This window comes from Siphateles boraxobius, unplaced genomic scaffold (genome assembly GCF_051911475.1).
Source record: "Siphateles boraxobius isolate OS27281-9 unplaced genomic scaffold, OSU_SipBor_1 46, whole genome shotgun sequence".
Classification (NCBI taxonomy): domain Eukaryota; kingdom Metazoa; phylum Chordata; class Actinopteri; order Cypriniformes; family Leuciscidae; genus Siphateles; species Siphateles boraxobius.
This window is the reverse complement of record NW_027509097.1, coordinates 5,505,041-5,525,025: the sequence shown is the minus strand read 5'-3', so window position 1 is coordinate 5,525,025 and position 19,985 is coordinate 5,505,041. Positions and strand designations below refer to the sequence as shown.

At 37.8% G+C, this 19,985-nt stretch overlaps 2 protein-coding genes across 6 annotated transcripts in view; both read right to left on the bottom strand.

Annotated features, from left to right (window-relative positions):
- The window catches only part of cep131 (centrosomal protein 131), a 30,764-nt gene extending 16,701 nt beyond the window's left edge, over positions 1–14,063 (bottom strand). The window contains exons 1-13 of one of the 2 annotated variants that reach the window (XM_077200375.1): positions 13,900–14,063; positions 12,871–13,059; positions 12,015–12,109; positions 8,595–8,706; positions 8,259–8,386; positions 6,214–6,318; positions 5,907–6,083; positions 5,635–5,752; positions 3,662–3,778; positions 3,430–3,583; positions 3,182–3,279; positions 2,916–3,095; positions 66–257 (exon numbers count right to left, since the gene is read on the bottom strand). In XM_077200375.1, the coding sequence (XP_077056490.1) occupies positions 66–257; positions 2,916–3,095; positions 3,182–3,279; positions 3,430–3,583; positions 3,662–3,778; positions 5,635–5,752; positions 5,907–6,083; positions 6,214–6,318; positions 8,259–8,386; positions 8,595–8,706; positions 12,015–12,109; positions 12,871–13,059 (1,665 nt within the window). In that variant the 5' untranslated portion in view covers positions 13,900–14,063. The remainder of the gene's footprint in view (positions 1–65; positions 258–2,915; positions 3,096–3,181; positions 3,280–3,429; positions 3,584–3,661; positions 3,779–5,634; positions 5,753–5,906; positions 6,084–6,213; positions 6,319–8,258; positions 8,387–8,594; positions 8,707–12,014; positions 12,110–12,870; positions 13,060–13,899) is intronic. The other variant, XM_077200376.1, reaches the window with a different exon arrangement.
- A 346-nt stretch (positions 14,064–14,409) lies between these two features.
- The window catches only part of rnf213b (ring finger protein 213b), a 34,057-nt gene continuing 28,481 nt past the window's right edge, over positions 14,410–19,985 (bottom strand). For all 4 annotated transcript variants that reach the window (XM_077200359.1, XM_077200358.1, XM_077200357.1 and 1 more), the window contains 6 exons: positions 18,439–18,640; positions 18,262–18,339; positions 17,852–18,049; positions 17,639–17,728; positions 15,821–15,996; positions 14,410–14,927 (listed from right to left, as the gene is read on the bottom strand). In XM_077200359.1, the coding sequence (XP_077056474.1) occupies positions 14,792–14,927; positions 15,821–15,996; positions 17,639–17,728; positions 17,852–18,049; positions 18,262–18,339; positions 18,439–18,640 (880 nt within the window). In that variant the 3' untranslated portion in view covers positions 14,410–14,791. The remainder of the gene's footprint in view (positions 14,928–15,820; positions 15,997–17,638; positions 17,729–17,851; positions 18,050–18,261; positions 18,340–18,438; positions 18,641–19,985) is intronic.

Here is a 19,985-nt window from a genome sequence, read left to right as displayed (position 1 = left end):
TGTAAAATTCAGAGCTGATATAACATAAAAATTAATAACTTCACATAGTCAGTTCAAATGTTTACCTCTCTATGTGATCCAGAAGTGACAGAGCGTGGTCTCTCCTGCTCGGATTTCTCCATCTCATCCAGGAAGCTCATAATGCTCTGCAGTTTAGCTTCTGAAAGCAGAGCGCCCCCATCTGGAAGGACTGGAGTCTGACTCAGCTGCCTGTGCCGTTCCACGTTATCAGTCGTCAGGGAGTTGGAGTCTCCATCCTAAGAAGAAAATGTATGTGTAGGTTAGCCAATCATAAAAAGGTCATTTACACTGCTGTTCAAAAGTTTGTGGTCAATTAGATTTTTTTTTAAAGAAATACAATTTTATTCAGCAAGGATGCCTTAAAGGATTAGTTCACTTTAAAATAAAAATTAGCCCATGATTTACTCACTCTCAAGTCATCCCAGGTGTATATGACTTTCTTCTTTCAGACGAATACAATCGGAGTTATATTAAAAAATGTCCTAGCTCTTCCAAGTTTTATAATGGCAGTGGATTGCAACCAACAGATTGAAACTCAAAAACCATGCATCCATCCATCCATCATAAATGAACTCCAAACGGCTCCTGTGGGTTAATAAAGGCCTTCTGAAGCAAAACGATGAGTTTGTGTAAGAACAATATTCATATTTAACACGTTACAAAGTAAAATTCTAGCTTCTGGCTAAACGCAGTCTACTTGCCCGTAATGCGCAACTTTCGAATTTTATGACGTCAGAAATAGCGTAGTGTGTCATGGTGTAGCGTAAATATCAGCAGTACGGTGCATTACACCCATAAGTTGCGCTTTACACTTAAGTGGAATCCATATGTTCGTTTGGCTGGAATCTAGTTATTTTACTTTATAAATTTTAAATATTAATATTTTTCTTATACAAACTCATCGTTTTGTTTCAGAAGACCTTCATTAACCCCCTGGAGCCATTTGGAGTTTGTTTACGAAGGACGGACACACGTTTTTGAGCTTCAATGTTGGTTGCAATCCACTGCCATTATAAAACTTGGAAGAGCCAGGATATTTTTTTATATTACTCTAATTTTCATTTGAAAGTGAACTAATTCTTTAAATTGTTCAAAAGTGACAGTAAATACATTAATAATTTTACAAAAGATTTTTATTTCAATAAATGCTGTTCTTTCGAACTTTGTATTCACCAAAGAATCCTAAAAAAATAATCAAAGTTTCAACATTATTAAGAATAATAATAAATGTTTTTAAGCAGCATATCAGAATAATTTCTGAAGGATCATGTGACACTGAAGACTGGAGTAAATGATGCTGAAAATTCAGCTTTGCCATCAAAAGAATGAGTTATATTTCAATATATTCAAATAGGAAAACAAAAAATTTCACAATACAGTTTTACTGTTTTGTTAATCAAATAAATGCAGCATTGGTGAGCTTAAAGGAACACTCTGACTTTTTGGACTTTAGCTTATTCACTGTATCCCCCAGAGTTAGATAAGTCCATACATACCTTTTTCATCTCTGTGCGTGCTGTAACTCTGTTTGACGCACCCACCGCTAGCATAGCTTAGCACAAAGACTGGATGTAAATGGCTACAGCTAGCATACTAATCCCAGGAAGTGACAAAATAACGCAAACATTTTCCTATTTACATGTTGTGATTTGTATAGTCACAGAGTGTACAAATAACAAGGTCATATGAGACACAGACATATTTTAACCGTATAAATACTGGGAACTATATTCTCAGAAGGCGAAGCACTGTTACTTGGGCGGAGTGATAACCGCAGCACCTGATACACGCACCGTTGTTTCTAACGTCAACAAAACCAACTTGACTAAGTTTACCTCTAGCTCCGCTCATTTGTTAATGGGGCGATAGAGCGCGTTCGTGACAACACAATACTAACAGGGGATACATGGAGCCCAGGAACAACTGCAATAGTAGTTACCACCCTAATCATAATAGTGTCACTAACGTTACATTAGATCTAGCTAATGGCACTGTTACAGTCGGCTAGTCATCTAAAAACATAACGAACACGTACCGCAGCTACGGGTGATCCACTTTGTCCCATCTGTTCTATCGATGGGATGGCCGTATCCTTCAGCACACGTTTCATGATCCGTGTGGCAAATTCCATTTTCTCAAAATAGTCGTCCTCATTGAAATGTACTGAGCAAACACGATGGTCCTTGATGATCTCTTTAGGTGTGTTTGGATCGATATCCAGAGCAAGTACCCATTGATTCATCAGATCAGCGTTTTTGATTGGAATTCTATGAAACATCATGGTATTACCTGGTCTCTCCTGTTTATTGTTGCAGCTCTTTACAATACAGCGAACACCCATGATTGTAAAATATTCTTTTACTATCTAGTAATTGTTGACTCTATTACTCCAACTCTGAGTGAACTCTCTGCTCCTCAGCACGGTGAGTCTCAGGTGCTGCGGTTATCACTCCGCCCAAGTAGCAGTGCTTCGCCTTCTGAGAATATAGTTCCCAGTATTTATACGGTTAAAATATCTCTGTGTCTCACATGACCTTGTTATTTGTAAACTCTGTGACTATACAAATCACAACATGTAAATAGGAAAATGTTTGCGTTATTTTGTTACTTACTGGGATTAGTATGCTAGCCGTAGCCATTTACATCCAGTCTTTGTGCTAAGCTAGGCTAGGCGGTGGGTGCGTCAAACAGAGTTACAGCACGCACAGAGATGAAGAAGGTATGTATGGACTTATCTAACTCTGGGGGATACAGTGAATAAGCTAAAGTCCAAAAAAGTAGGAGTGCTCCTTTAAGAAACTTCCTTCAAAAACATTAAAGATAAACCTTACCACCCCCAAACTTTTTAACAATAGTGTATATACAGAACTGAAGATAGGAAAGTGTCAATTCACCTTGTCAATCCACGCATACTTGTCTTTCCTGTAGCTCTTGTGCTCTGACAGTCTCTCTGGTTCCTCTTCTAAGAGCTTCAGTGTGTCTAGCAGGTCATTCAGAGTGGTTTTTGACTGCGTCCTGCTCGATGGCGCACCTTGCCGCTGGTCCTCCATGCTCACAGACCGCTGGAGGATCTCCTTAGGGCATGAAGCGATGTGATGAGCAAAAGCTTTAATTTTTTTTTCACAGTTGATGATAGGGCCAGTTTATTGTAAGTGGTTACCTGTGAACACTGAGATCCTCTGCACACAGAACCAACAGGTGACGCGGCCCTCAAAATCGTCACATCATCCAGATCAGGCACCATATTTACATTAGAATCTAAAGAATAAATGCCAAAGTTGTGACTACTTAAGAGTGATTTATGTGACCTCAATATTTTTTTCATGAAATTCACCCACAAAGTATAAAAGGACACAGAATAAGGTTAGAGGAAATTGAGTTTGATCGGAGACCAAGAGTAGTGCACACCTGTGTTCATAGCCTTGACATCAGTGGGAGATGTGGGTGAACTCTTGGTGATTTTTTTACGGCCCACTTTCCCAGCATGTCTTAGTGCCTCTACCTCCTCCTCTGCGATCTGTTGTACCTCTGCAGCACGTTGGGCTCTTTTCTGCTGAAGCTCCTGTTTAGATACACAAATGATGCAATAACACGTTGTAACAATAAAACAATGACTTAGCCAAAACAAACTACACTCTACCTGTATGGCGGTATGCCGAGCCAGACGAGCTTTCTCCTCCCTGATGCGTTTTCGATCATCTTCTTTCTTCTTCAATGACTCTGTGGTTTTTTCCTCCTCTGCTCTCTGCTCCCTCTCCTAGGGAAAATACACAAAATTACCCACAAGAATGGAGTGATACCTTTGAAAAAGACTATATAACATCAAAGTGAAAGTGATGTGTAGCCAAGTATGGTGTCCCATACTCGGAATCTGTGCTCAGCATTTCACCCATAAAAGTTCACACACGCACACTGTGAACACACATTTTTTGCTGCGGTGCCCGGGGGGCAATTGACCTATTGGTTAGCCCCTCCCCCTCGAATGCAGATGAGCCAATGGCAGTTGAGTATCAATTGCACGGGGACCGGAACTCGGACATCTTTAGGTTTCAGCACCATAGAGAAACATTGGAAGATCCGAAGTTCTCATTGGTTTTATGGTGTTTATGTTACAAAAATAGTATAACGATGTGCCTGGGCTACTTGTAACACTGTTTCCAGGCATCCTAAAAGAATGGGCATGGGTATTCATATATTGAATCACCATACTGTGCGCGCGTTCACCAGCGTGTTTCAAAAGTGTGATAAGATTTGCCCGAACGGACCAATTATCAGCGCAATACGACTGAAGCCCAGTTTATTTATAATATCAATAATGTGAGCACAGTAACCTGGTTCCCTAAGGATTCAACCCCAATCCCAATGAAGTCAAAAACATAAATTTTCTGGTTGTCACTCTCACTAAGTTACAATTAAAGTTAGTGAGTCCATGCATACGTACAAACCGCTAACTGTTCTCACGTCATGTACAGTTTAGGTCAAAAACACCCGATGGCTCAAAAAACAGCCATCTGTGATCGTGACGACTGTAACACGAGGCTTATCCTGCTTGCATTGTGATCTGTAAACCCTTGTGTTACGTACCATATTTAATTTAAAATCTTTTATATAACCCTCCAAGGCATATTTAAGTCCAACTTGAGTGCTCCTCGACAAGACATGGTCCTTCTGTTTCTAAAATTTATAAAAAACATCTTGTGACAAGGTTTTCACACAGACAGCTGTCATTGTAAGATAGTTAGCAACTCTATTTGTTTGTCCGAGATAGCAACAGTAACCAAGGGGGTTGGGGCTTACTGATAACTGGTCAACTGGGGTTCAGGTGCCTTGCTCAAGGGCACCTCACTTGTAATGAGGGTGGAAGAGAGTGTTCACACTTTTTACATACATTAACATCTTAAAGACATTTTCTAAACGTCTATCTAACATCTAAGAAACATATTGCAGATGAGCAAACACTCTAAAAAATACATCTTGCAGATGTAAATGCAGACATCAAATAGACGTCTCTGTGATGTACATGTGCTATCAGGGATATAATATAATATAATATAATTCAAGGTATTATAGACCTTCTTGGGTGAATTACATCACTAAAGGAGGGAGGGCGTTCTCGCATTTAGCTCCTAAACTCTGGAATAGCCTTCCTGATATTGTTCGAGACTCAGACTCGCTGTCCCAGTTTAAAACTAGATTAAAGACGCATCTCTTTAACCAAGCATTCACTTAATGCTTAACCTTTAATACTACTGCTGAATCAGTTCGAATGCATTAACATTATGAACATCAGCTATGCTAATTATTTCCCATCTGCCTTTCTGCTGTTATCTCGGGACGCTAGTCCCGAGGTAAATAAAGTTCGTCAGCTCCAGTTTGTATCCAGCCTCTCACGGAGACTTCAGATGCCCCAACGCCTGTGAAGAGACGACTCGACGCCTGTGAAGAGACGACTCAAAGCCGGCGATATGTTATGCCATAAATTACTACTTGATTAACTAACTGTATTTTTCTATGTACATTTCCGAAATGCACTTTCTGTAAAGCTGCTTTGAGACAATGTGTATTGTGAAAAGCGCTATACAAATAAATTTGAATTGAATTGAATTACATTACCTTCTTTTTAGATATGAGGAGGTGTTTGATTGTATTCTCATTGGCTCTCTTTCTGTTGGCATGGCGACGATACCAACGCTGGATGATAATAGCAGCATGGTTCACCTGCTGAATATACCTGTAATTTTTTTTAAATGCGTTTAACCATGTACAAACAAAGGACATTTTTGAAAAGTCTGAAATGTCTAAAGGCCAATCAAACATTTGTACGAATGATTACGTAAAAAAACAACTCAAGTGGAAACATATGAGGGCTGGAAAACACTGCTGACCTTTCGGCCTCCTCCTCGGTCACCTCTCGTCTGCGTGGCTGACCTGGGCTTCGGGGACTATGGGGGGCGTTGTTGTTGGAGCTCGATGACGCAGAAGAGAAATTCTTCTGAGACTTAGTAAGCGAACCACTTACATCCAGAGTCGAATCATCATTTACGGTGGCTTTGATTATGTTACTGTTAAAACAGAAAGAGGGAGAAAACTGTAAATGTGTAAGCCTGGAAACAGCATACTCTAGCAAAAATAGTCTTATGTCTAAGATTAGTTCAGAGCTGTGCAATCATTTAACGGTCATAATGAACCTACTTGAAGGAGGGTTTCTGATTGGAGCTCTTGGGAGTGAGGGGTTTCTCTGAGTGGTTGTTATGGAAGATGGTGGTCACAGAGTTACCCACAGCTGCTTTATTGCTCCTGAAAATCAACACACAGACATCCTACATATTCAAATACATTTTTGCATAATATAATAATTCATTATATTATATTAATATATATCAATATAATATACTGTAGATTGAAAGAAGTATTTTTGAAAGTCTATTATGCTCACTAAGGCTGCATTTATTACTGATTGATTGATTGATTAATTGAAATAAAACCGAAATCACGATTTTGCTTAGTGCGATTATAAAATCAAAAAGGTTGTGATTTTTATTTTAATATGTGCAACACTGCGATCAGAGTGGCTTGATCGGTTCAGTAAATGCTGCTCAATCTCTGCAAACCCTGAGTTCGAGTCACTTATAATGTGCATTTGAAAAGCAAAATGCACCAAACATTACGTTTTTACTCCAAACTCACTTATAACGTCAGTCAAGTGTTTGAAATAACTTCCATTTGGGATCTGAAGTGGCTTCTTATCACAGAATGAGGCAGACAATATATTACTTTGTAGTATTCTATACTGTAATTAATGCTAAGTCGATTAGCACTGCATTATAATTATCCTTTATTCTTATGAAAATACCTGATATGACTTGAACACAGATAAACCATGTTTACTGTCTTCATGTTTAATAAGTCAAAGCGTTTCTATCTTTATTTTATTCAGCTACAGTACCTACAGTGATAGCTGGATGCCTTTGTCCATATTAGGAATTTCCTGGAAGTTTTATTACTTCTGTGAGGCATATTTGGACTTTCTGCACAAGGACGCCTGCACAAGGATGTGTTTCTGCACAAGGATGTGTTTATAGCGCTCAATAATGCTCACACCACCATATTTTGGGCAAAAATATGAAAAATAATACTTGCATGACAATCTATGTTTTTTCCCCCTCAAATGTAGTGTACAGAAAGGCTTCTTTCTGATTTATAGTTATAGGCCGCCTGCATGTTAACTGGGCGCCCTGCAGTTTTCCATAAAATAAAATTTCTCTTAAAAATTAATATTATTGTTATAATAGTAATTATTATATTATAATAATTACGACTTGTGTTTTCTCTTATTATATTCTTAAATGTATTGTATTTTTAATTTTTAATAATTAAATAGTCAATTCTTATTTTTGTTAATATTTTATTTAGTATTAATAATCATAATTATTATTAGTCATATTGATGTACAAGCACAAAATTTGGGGCCAAATTGTGCAGTTCTACAAACTGTGAAGCTCTGTTAATTTGCTTTAAAAGTTCCATTTTAAATCGCAATTTATCCATAAAAATAAGATTTTTTCCCCAAAATTATAAAAGTAATATTGTGAAATATAATGACAATTTAAAATAACCATTTTAGATTTTAATATATTTTAAAATTGTAATTATTCCTTTAATAGTGAATCTGAATTTTCAGCAGCCATTTCTGTTACTTCAGTGTTACATGATCCTTCAGAAATCGTTCTAATATGATGATTTGGTCCTCAATCAACATTTCTTATTATTATCAAATAATGTTTTTTTTTAGGATTCTTTGATGAATAGAAAGTTCAAAAGAATAGCATTTATTTGAAATACAAATGTCTTTACTCTCAATTTTGGTCAATTTAATGTTTCAAAATAAAAATGCATACAAATTAAATCTTACTGTAACCAAACAGAAGAAACTCACAATTTAGGAGCAATTTATATTTGGCTTCCAAACAAATTTCAAGAATTCTAGCATGAACTGTTTTTTGAAAAGGATTCTTAAGATAATTAGAAACAAAAATGGTTCTAAACATTCTGGTTCTGTATATTTAAAAGCCGAAAGCAATCCTAACAATCTTCTCCCCAGGGCATGCTCAAGCTTTAATTGACAAGCAGAAAAAAAGGCATTAAGTTGTTAGTGACACTGTTGCCAAGGCAACAGCAGAGTTGGAAAGGTAACCATGAGGACAGTGTCTACGCTGTCGGAGAAAATGGCCTCCCACCTGTTGTTGGCAGTGAAGTTAGCAGCCAGAGAGACGCCAGCTTCCCTCTTCTTCAGCCCTGTGGGAGAATCCATACTGCAGGTACTGTGAGAGCTGCTGGGCACAGGGAACACTCTCTGCTGATCATCCTGAAAGCAAGATGGTCTGTCTTGACTTTTGACTTTTACATGACTTTTAATCTTACCACTGTTTAAGGCCTTTTGAGTTCATACATTTTGTTAAGTTACTTTTCATGGCATAACAATCAGAAGGGCCAGTTACCCTTAAAAAACGTTTAATAAGATCTGACAATCACAATGGCATGAGACATAAAGTAGTAGATGAGTTGGACATTACCAGGATGTTCCAAGTGGTACGGTCTTTGGACGTCTTGGAGAGGCCGGCCAGTTTTCTACGTCCATCAGAGCTGCTGTTGAACAGAGCCAGGAAGTCTTCTGTGTGGCCTTCACTGCAATCAGACGCAGGAAGGAAAGAAAGAAAGGTCAGAGTATTACACACCAAACACACATGAGGGACATAATAAACACAACACTAGACCAATAATACTGACACTTCCGTTAATGTTTTTAAAAGAAGTCTCTTTTAACCCTAACCCTAACCAAGGCTGAATTGATCAAAAGTACAGTAAAAACAGTAATGTGAAATGTTCTTAGAAATTAAAACAACCGTTTTCTATTTTAATATCATTTCAAATATAATTCATTAAAGGGATATATTTATTATTGCCATTACTCATTACACAATACAGTGTCACATGATCCTTCAGAAATCACTCTAATATGCTGATCTGGTCCTCAAAAATAATGTCTTCTTTTTATGAATGTTGAAAACAGCCTTAAAGCTCCAGTCGGCAAGTCTGCAGATTGAGTGGACTTAGGCAAAATTTTGAATGTTTACAACTCTCATGCCCCTCCCCCACTATCAACGAATACCCTCCCACCGAGTTTGTGGCTTTGTGCTCGTCAGTGCCAGTGCACCAGATTTTCTGTGAACGCGCCGTCTCATCAGCATCCATCAACACCATGAAGTATTTTGTTATTGTTGTTTTGTCATTTTGGAGAAGATTGTTACGAAATGGATTACCCACCAATTAAACGTAAATAAACAACATCGTCTGTCTGAAACGCTATTATTGCTGTATGTGGCAGTCATGGTCATTGTACATTTTTCTACTGCTTATATATCAGAGCTAGTAAGATAGCACATACAATAACAGTAGCTTTACTACTGTTCTTACTCTCGTAAGAAAGATAGAGTAGCATTGATTCTTCATAAAAGCCGAACTTAATCCCTTCATCTGGACATGTTTATCCACCTAACGTTACATTCACACGGATTTCAGTGCAAACAAACGAACCTGCCCAACAAGTGCTAACGTTAGCTATCCATACCAACACATTAGGGCAAACATACTTAGATTACTAACATAACACTAAGAAATAAAGGTAATGGTTGATAAAGCACAATTACCTGTGGAATTACTATAACACTAAGAAATAAAGTAACTGGTTGATAAAGCACAATTACCTGTGGAGAAGAAATGTTGCAAGCTCTGCATCCAGCTTGAACCCAATTAAATCACGTAAATCTCTCCCCCTTTCAAATGCCGATCCGATGTTGATCCTGGTTTATTTACGCACTTTCTTTCTTTACTTCTTTATTTTCAGCAAGTGTTCTCTTTTCCTGTGTTGTTTTTGACCTCCTAGCTCTTGATGTTAACCGAGGAATTGTAATCTTTTCCGCCATCACTCTTCATTACTGCGCAAACTTCAGGCGTGTGCATGTGATTGTAACGTGCGCGAGGGGTGGCGTGTGCACGACCTGTGATTGAGTCAGATCTCACACCCCCCTGCGCTGATTGGACCCGATGATCCGGGACGGGTGGATTTTTCCAAAACAAATAACACGCTCCAGGTGGAGTTAGAAGCTCGGTCTTTTTTCTAAAACCACTTTATTTATGTTGTTCTGTCGGATTATAGTGTCGATTTCACTGAATATGATCAAAAAATTGTTGCCGACGGGAGCTTTAATATTTTGTGAAAACCGTGATACATTTTTTTAGGATACTTTGATGAATATAATGTTCAAAAGAAACTTTTGTAACATTATACATGTCTTTACTGTCACTTTTGATCAATTTAATGTGTCATTGCTGAATAAAAGTATTAATTTAATTCATACTGACCCCAAACTTTTGAACATTGTCTACATGGTTTAAAACTTGTGTTATGGGGGGTTTCATCTCCAGTAAAATCAACCAGACTATTTAAGCTAAACGTATCAGACGAGCATATCAAAAAAAGTTCCTTTTTCCGGCGCCGACAACAGCTGCACTGGGGTCCCAGCAGAGGAATGCTACAGCAGAGGGGCAGATGTCCATAAGCATATGGCAATCGCACCCCTTAACATTTAGATTAAATCAAATGTTTAACATAATGTTCACCCCTATGTCTGACCCACCGGCATCTGTGTTAGCAACTTCAGTATGCATATGTGAGTGTTTTGGGGGTGTGAGGGGCGCCTGGCATCAGCTGGTCCTATGAAAAGCAATTCAAGGAACTACATTCCTCCACATTTCCTCTTTTTAAGTGATTCAGAGGAAAGAGGGGTCACGGAATGACAGTTATTAAACACCAGAAGGAAGGGGGAAGGGGTATTGGGTCGTTCCTTCATTTAAACCCCTCTGTGGCATCCCAGGATGCAGTGGGAGGGGAGGGCAGGACTGGCAGCTGCCGGACAAAAGAATTTCAGCATGCACACTTCTCCTTTCACTGAGTCCTCATTCGAGCGAAACCGGAGACCCCAGATTCCCTCTTGACAAAGCTGAACCCGGCCCCCTCTTGCTTGTCTAGTGCTGCAGCCACCAGGCCACAATAGCTATTGTCTGTGGAAAACCAAATTCACTCAAACCCCCAGCTGTTGCTGCTTTAAGGGGATAAAACCCCATCCTCCACGTCTAGGTGATCAACCAAGCATACCACAACTTGGGTGAAGTGAGTGCATGAACGCATGTGCACTAGACATGTACGTGCACAAACATGCCATCATTGCTTTAAAAAAATCATACATGTTGAATAACCTCTCACTCATGTCTCTTGGGGATTATCCATTCTCAAGGTCTGAATAGGACAGCTGGCACATTTTGATGGTAGAGTCTCACAAAACATTATCTTATTTCATCGCACAATCAAAAGAAATCAATCAGAAATGATATGTTTCATAAAGACCATTTTAGGTCCCTTTAGGACCAAGATTTTAGTTTTTTGCATTGAGACAACATTTTAATTATAATTAAACAGATTTTCTTGGGTAAACAAATTCTCATTACCGTAATGCAAAAAAAAAAAAAAAAACTTTTCTAAAGAATATCTTAATACATTAATATAATTATATTAATTATGCTGATAAAAAAAATCCCATTAGATTCAACCAATGTCGTATTTTTTAAACGGTATTATAAACGCAAACATTTTGTTAAGTAAGTCAGCATAAACTACAGAAAGCACAACATATGATGTATAAATACTACACAGCTTAATATACAAGTATAGTTGTGTGAAATATCCTTTTTTTTTGCAAAATGAGAATTGGAAAGAAAATGTTTCATTGTTATGAAAATAATAATGTCACAAACAACCCTAAATTTTATAAAAATTACATTTTATTAAATAGGATTTTGAATTCTTTCTTTTTTTTGGACTCGTCAGCACCAGAAGAGTGAAATGGCATGCAAACGAATGACAGATGGTTCTGTACCTGAGGCTTGTGTTGGCCTGCTGGTTCACCTGTGTGGTGCTGTTAGACCGACGCAGGTTCTTAATTGCCCGTGAGCTTCCCAATCCAGCATCCGTCTGCCAACAAGGAGAGCAAAACAGTTATAATACTAGGCCTGCTGCAGACTAAGAACAGGTTTAAAATGGAGCATCTCTCACTTTAAAGGAGCAGTTTTTACATCATGCCATTTGGTTACAAATCAACCAATGATGTTATTGATATCCAAACTGCACAGTAATATTATATTAATTTCAGTCTATTCTTACACATAAAGTTAACTTTTTACGGCTTTAAGTGATGTGAAATGTAGTGCAGGAGTCATATGTATTAATTTACTTATATGGAGCTTTTATAGTATGAAAAAATCCACATGAAGGTGTATTAAAAAGTACATTTTTATTTTCCACAAAAAAACGGATTTTTACATTAGGTGATTTATTGCTGTACTTTAAACAAAGAAAGATTGGTGATATTAAATATCCTTATTTTCATTAGCCCAAATCTTAATAAAGGAGTCAAATGGTGAAGACAAACACATTGACAGAAAAGTTGCCTTTATGATAAATGCAAGTCTCCAAGGGAAGATGGTGGCGTCAAGAGTCCAATTTTATGCTTTAATTTAATGGTTATCTCAATAGTGACAATGAAAACACATAATAACATTTAACTGCTGTGCATAAAATAAAGCATAACCTGATTGTCTGACTCTGAATCACTCTGAAGTGCTATGTATATACACAGTTATGACCATCATTGTTTATTTGAATTTGAAACCCCTTATAGAAGGGACACCTACTACTATATTGTTGATCATTACACAGTCTCCAAACAGACTCACCAAAGTGTTTCGCTTCCCCCGGCCGTCACCGGCCACAGTCACAGATATGGATCGAGAGAAGTGTTTTCCAGGTGAAGCACTGCTGGGTCTGCGGCCCATTGCGAGCTGAGAGCCGGACAGGCTGAGGTCCAGTAGGTCTCCAGCTGCTCCTGTCTGGATGGATGCGGATGGACTGCGAGTAGTATGCATCTTAAAATGATGAGCATAGAAGAAGAGGTCATTTAAAAAAACAAGATCTAACCATAGGTATTGCTGGATATTGTCAGGATTCCCACATCTTTTGACTAATGAATTTCCAATGTAATTACCAAATCACTATTATAATACAATCATTTTATACACATTGCATTTACACTGAATTACTATTTTAGAGCTAAGAATAACTAGAAACTTCTATATTGACTATAATTATTCCATCACTTTGAAATCTCAATGTTCAGTTTCTCTTATATTTCCAGGTTTTTCCCATGACCGTTAGATCCTATAGATCAAAAGAAGGTGGAATACCCTAATTAATAGTATTTTAACTATTAATCAACACAAATACTGTAAAATATGCTGTTGAACCGGACAAGTCATCCATAGGTCTGTCTCTATAGTAACAGATTCAAAGCATCAACACCGTCCATCATACATCAAAAGATTTCCAAATACTGTTTGGTTTCCCTAAATAGTTTATATTATCTGTAAATTTTAAACTAGATATAAAACTCTTTATAAATATGACAGTCTAGAACTTTCTATTATAATTGCCTACAGTTTAAACACAAAACAAGGACATTTTAAAACCAAATGCCCCCTTCGGTATCACCTCAAACCTGATGAAGGTCAAAACACAATACATTGCCTCTGAGAAACATGCAAAAAATATAAACTGATGTTTTATTGAATAGTTACTGGATACTACCACAGGATTGCATTGACTTGGTTCAGCTATGGCGAAACTGTCTTTCTTGCACCGCTTCTTGCTAGCTTCACATGATAAACACGACGAATACAGTAGGATTAAACTGTCAATCCACTGCTTACCTTCTCTATATAGTCCACATCAGATGAAGCAACTGTCTTTATTCAATTAAGAGCGTTGTTATTCCCGTTTGGAGCGTCTGACAGTGATTTCTCATCTGTCTCCAACTCCACAGCGCAACATCTTCTCATTGGCAACCAGAAAACACACACGAGCTCCGCCCATTAAGAGTTTTGATTGGTGGAGCTCCGAGCAATCCGATTATCTGATTGGCTAATTCGATGTGTATTTTAGATGATGGTTGAAAGAGGCGTGACGAAAAGGCAAGATAGGTAGGCGTGCTGCACAGGCGGCAGATGTGGTGGTGTCAATTTGAGCTAACGTCACTGAGATAAATAATTTACTATGACTTCTAGTAAGGGAGTTTTAAATGTGACACACTAATTAAACTAATAATTATAACTATCAAACATGGCAAAAATGTATTTATTTATTGAACGTTGCTTTTTATAAATATAATTTTTATTACATTTTACCAGAAAATTGTTCCAGAAACTGAAACTATGCACCCGTTAGTGTAGAAACTGTTTATTTTCTAAAATAATTGGACATATTTTTGTATCTTTTGTATACAAATCAAATTTGTCACAATGTAAATGCACTCTGTAGATCAATAATACAACTTTATTTGTCCCCGATTAATAGCAAAAGTAGAATGAAGCTAAATAAATGAGACAATGTCTCACAACAATACAGTATTGATCAATTAATTCTTGGTCTCTGAATCCTAGTCCAAACAAATCTCTAAACAATAAAGTGATTACCATTTCGAAAACACATTCGAAGTCCTTAAAGAGTAAAGACAGATTATTTTGAATCAATCAATTAATAACAAAAGTAGTCCTGATCTTTTCACATATTATTAATTTGATTCGACTCATTGAGAAGAACATCTTAATGTTTGAACTCTACTGCAAGCCTCCAGATGTCTGCTGCTTTAGCCACAGTAATTTCCTCTGGAAGAGTCTCTAGACCAGGAAAAGAAGTGATGTTCTTCTGCTCCAAATGTAATTCCAGGGTTGAGCTGATGCTGTGGTGGAACACAGAAAGAGAAAGGAGGAATGGTGTTCAGTGGTGTGGTTTAGGATCAACAGTTAGCTTCGGATTCTATTGTTCTCAACACACACATTCCTATTCTATCCGACCAGCTGTCTGCTCAGTAGGTGACCAGAACAGGGCATACTGACAGATGGGAGCCTAGCGGGGTCAAAGTGTGCCTCTCTTGGGTCTAAAAGTCTCCAGGGAATGACTAGGTCTTGGAGGTCTGCATTGTTGTGATTGAAAGTGCTCATTCTGGGTGGACTTGGACGTAGGACTTGGTATTAAATGCTCTAGGTTTTTTTTTTAAGTGTATTGGGATGCCAGAACATTTCCTGACTTTTTATTTTGACAATAATTACCCTGAACAATCTAATAAGTAATTTAGATTACTTAAATTAAAATTTTAAACTAAATTGGATAGATGTTTTCAATTACAAGCCATATAACAAATGTTTCAGTGTCATCCAGTTTTAAAATGAATTACTATTCAAATCTTCAAAATACTTGACTGGCATTTTGCAGTATATTTTTGTATAATGTTTGTTGTATAACTTGTGGTTTTCAACAAAACAATTTTCAAATCAATCAATCACTTTTCCCTTCAGTGTCATAAGACCTCTTCGCTTTGTCCTAGGGTCCTGATCATTCTGTAAAGGTTTATTTTCACAATAATGAATGTACACTTAAAAAGTCTGCTAATCAAATGCCTAGCATTATGTGAAAAATGGTCAGGCCATTTTTGTGAGCAGTTTGCCTTTTGTAGCCAATTTGCCTCATTAAACCCCTCTCTCACAAATGGTGAGCCCAGGAGGTTGCAGTCCAGACGGCTAAAATGCAGGGGGGGGAAAAATAAAAAGGTTAAAAAATAAGATAAGTTCTTACCCCCAGTGCGGAGCGAAGCCGTCTTCCACAGTGCTGTTGGTCCTGAGCTGAAGGATTTCATGTAATTCCAAAGAGAAAGTGTCGATATCTGTGAGCCCAAGGAAAACCTTCACCTGCTTTCTTTCCTCTGAATTCAGATGATCTCTGAATTCTTTGGACAACTGCTGGAATGGATCCTGTAAAATTGTAAAAGATTTAAATTAAGAGAAACCGTAATACACCGGATCAATAAAGATGAAAACATCATTAGTATGTTCTGGAATGAAGCGTGAAAAAAAGAAAATGCAGTGCTGTCGTCTTTAATCAATATTGTCCAGCTATTCAGAAGAGCATGGGTTAAAAGTCTTTAAACTGTTGTCTATGGCACACGCTCTCTTATTAAAGCTTGGCACACTCTGGCCAACACTCTCCCTTGGATTTACAACCCTTGTTTGTCCACTCTCTCTGTTGTTTAGGCTCAATCACAGGAGGTCAACAGAGGTTACTAGTAATGGGGTCAGTTTAGTGACAGGCTAAATAGCTAAGCATAAGGCTTAGGGCGGGGGGAAATGTACAAAGAATGCACTGTGAAAACATACATTTTAACAGAAATCATTTATGCATATACTACCATTCAAAATTTTGGGATTTTTCTTTATGTTTTTAAAAGATGTATCTTATGCCGAAAAAGGCTGCATCTAATATTCAGTAAAAACAGTAATATTCTGAAATATTATTAACTGTTTTCTTTTTGAATATATTTTAAAATTGACTTTATTCCTGAGATGACAAAGCTGAATTTTTAGCATCATTACTCCATTCTTCAGTGTCAGACAGTTCTTCGGAAATCATCTAATATGCTGATTTGTTCCTCGCGAAACAGTTTTGATTATTATCGGTTGTGCAGGTTAAGATTTGTTTTGTAGAGACAGTGATGCATTTTTGTCAGGATTCTTTGATAAACAAAGTAAGAAAGAACAGCATTTATTTGAACAAGAAATTTTGCAACGTTATAAATGCCTTTACTGTACCTTTTGCTCAATTTAATGCATCCTTGCTGAATAAAACTATCAATTTTTTTTTTTTAAATCATACCTAGTCCAAACTTTTACACTGCAGTGTATTTTATACTAAGGCACCGGCTATTTGCACTAAGTGTAAATATTTGTTAGATGCTATTTATACTTAGTGGCAGAAACTATTTGCACCTCAGTGTATTGTAGTATATTATAAAACAGTATGTAATAATAACATATTCAGAGTATATTATCATATTTATTAAAATAATAAATGGATGCTGCTTTATTGGGACATTACTTGTACAGTACTTGTCATTACCTTCCCAACACCTACTTCTAACCCTACCCGTTAAACACTTCATTCCCACTATTAAATACCTGTTATAGGTAATTTATTTCCACATTTTCATTTAAAATAAAAGCCACTCTAAGCTGATACGAACCCGGGTCGGTCATGTTAAAAGCTAACGCCACCTGCCTTATTCTACATATCACTGATTCTGTTGTCAGTGAGATTTATTTTGTAATTTTGTCTAGCATTCAGATTAATGGTTAGTGTAACAAGGCAGACTATCTGCACTTGTAAATAGACACTCTAAATAGAGGAAATTTTATTATTGTCAAAACCTGTGTTAATGAATACTTCCTATTGGCTTAGTGTAGGGAGATCAGAAGAAAACAAATGCTATAAATGTAATTCATAGTTTAGATGTAAAAATACTATGTGATTGCTATGTGTCTTAATGATATACAGTACTATGTGTCTCAAAACAACCTTCTTGTATTTTCCACATCAGAGCTAGGCTGAATGTCAAATTACCTGTCCTTTCCTCATCTTCTGTTCACTTTTCCAGCAAGTAAGGAGCTGCCAGGTGGCTGTGCACTGACTGAGCCGGTTCTCTTTTAAAGCCTGAAACCAAGAAGCGTGGATTCGAATTACAGAAGCACACAGGTGTTACGCACTAAGAGTAGTGGTGAAATACCTGCTTGGTTAAATTTCCTTGGAAGTTACTGCTTTAAATACATGCCTCACCTCAGCTATGTTACTTGAGATTTGTTGGTCCATTTTCAAAGAGTCTTTCAGATAGGACAGCAGCAGGGCCTGTGGGTCTCCTCCAGTTTTACCTAGGAAACGAAGTCCAATCTCCACGGCATACACTGCATCACACACATCAGTGAATGAACGTAACGTATGTCTCATGGAGCTGAGCAGAGAGCCCTTTAGAGGTTCCTGTCAATCAAATGGGAAAAATGAGGATTCCTTAAGAAGAAAAAACACTTTCATTTAAAGAAATATTCAAGTGGACTTTCAATTAAATAAAAATGTACTAATAAATAATTATATTAATTATATTATATTTCTACATTAAATCACCATAAACCAGAGTCATTTTGCCTACTGTTTTTGATCAAATTAAGTGCAAAGAGACTGAAGAAAATTACCTGAGGTATTTTGGCTCTGACCTCATTGAGGACTTCTATAAAATTCTGATGACGTCTTCTCAGATATTTATCAGTGTCCTGCAATACATTTTTAATTAGGAATTTTTAAGTAGCCAATGAATCTAGTCATATATTGAACACCAGTATGATAATGAGGTTTAAAATGTGTGGACTCACTGTTTGAATGCGTGGTTTGCTCGCAAAAAATCGTCTGCTGAGTTCTCTCTCAATAGCCTGATGATCGTAGGAGCTCATCGTCTGCTGACCCTTCTCTAGTGTGTAATGGCAGTTAGCTAACACCAGGGGGAGCAAGTCCCTTTCCGGGTGACACAGGGCAAGTTGGCTCTCGGACAGTGCCGCCAATGGAACTTTATAGTCACTGTAAGATAAAATACAACTAATTAACATGCATTAAGATGTTGAAACACATTTCGGGCGCTTCTCAAACAGAAGGCTGCATGATCCTAGTAAGGCTGCATATCTCGGCTGCCACGTCATCAAGCGCTGCTGAAGGCTATCTCAATTTGAAGGATCCTTAGAAAGCTGCCTTTATTTCGTGTCCTTCATTCAGCTCATTTTGAAGGATGCATCAAGTATATCCTGTGCTTCCTTAAATCTCCTACAATCAGACCCGTCGCTATGGGCGGGCCATAGGGGGCACAGATAATTTAATTTTAATATTATCATAGTTGCTAATTTTGTGTTGCATTCTTTATCATTAAAACGTTAAAAATATAAAGAAACAATGGTGTGATTTTATTTGATTGATGGGAATCTACACTGCAACAGCCTATCACGGCCTTACTAAAAATAACGTTAGGCAACGTACGTGACGTACAACTAAGCCGCTCAACAGTTACAGCCCATTTTTGAAAGCTGTTTCAAAACGTGGTTTCCCCGGCATACTCGCTTCAGTTCCTTCCGAGTGGAAGAATACTTCGATGAGGAGGTTCTGCTCGGAGAAACGCCGCCTCCCGCTGTACTGACAGGAGGGACTGGAGAGAGGACAGCGCTGCCTCCACTCAAAGTACCGGTAGATTCAAAGTCTCTGTGCGAGTGTATGTGCGAGCGTGTGTATGTCTCATGGCAATGCATATCTCTCTGTTGACTGCTTTAAAATGCAATGTTTGAGAGATGCTTCTGGTGTTACATCTAATATGTTGTATAGTCAAGTGTTTTATGGATATTCATAAAATTGCTTCTATGTAATGTGGTGTAGGCTATAGGCGACCTGGTCATATTGCGGTTGGTTATATGTTTAAAAGTGATGATTACGTGCTGCGCGACTAGAGTTGATTATTATAAATATACGTAGGCTGTAGGCTAATAATAATTGTGCCCCCCCATGCATTTCACATGCCCCCCTTAAGAATGAGGTCTGGCGACGGGTCCGCCTACAATCCTTTGCACACATTCCAATTCATAAAAAGAACTGATGGAAAATGAGTCGGCACTGAGCTTGTCTGAGTTCGGAGATGAAGGTATACATGTGTGACGTAGCCATGGCCGCATTAACAATAGGGCTAGGCGGGGCTAAAGCCCCGGGGCCCGAGCAAGGAGGGGGCCCGTGATTGGCTGTGGAGCAGATTGACTACTACTAGCCATCTGATTGCCAAAGCCTTACCACGCCCCCCACAAATTAGCCCTGTTATTTAGTGGCGCTTTGCCGTATAATATATATATTCCATGTATTATCATGGAATCATTAATGTTATAGTGACCGT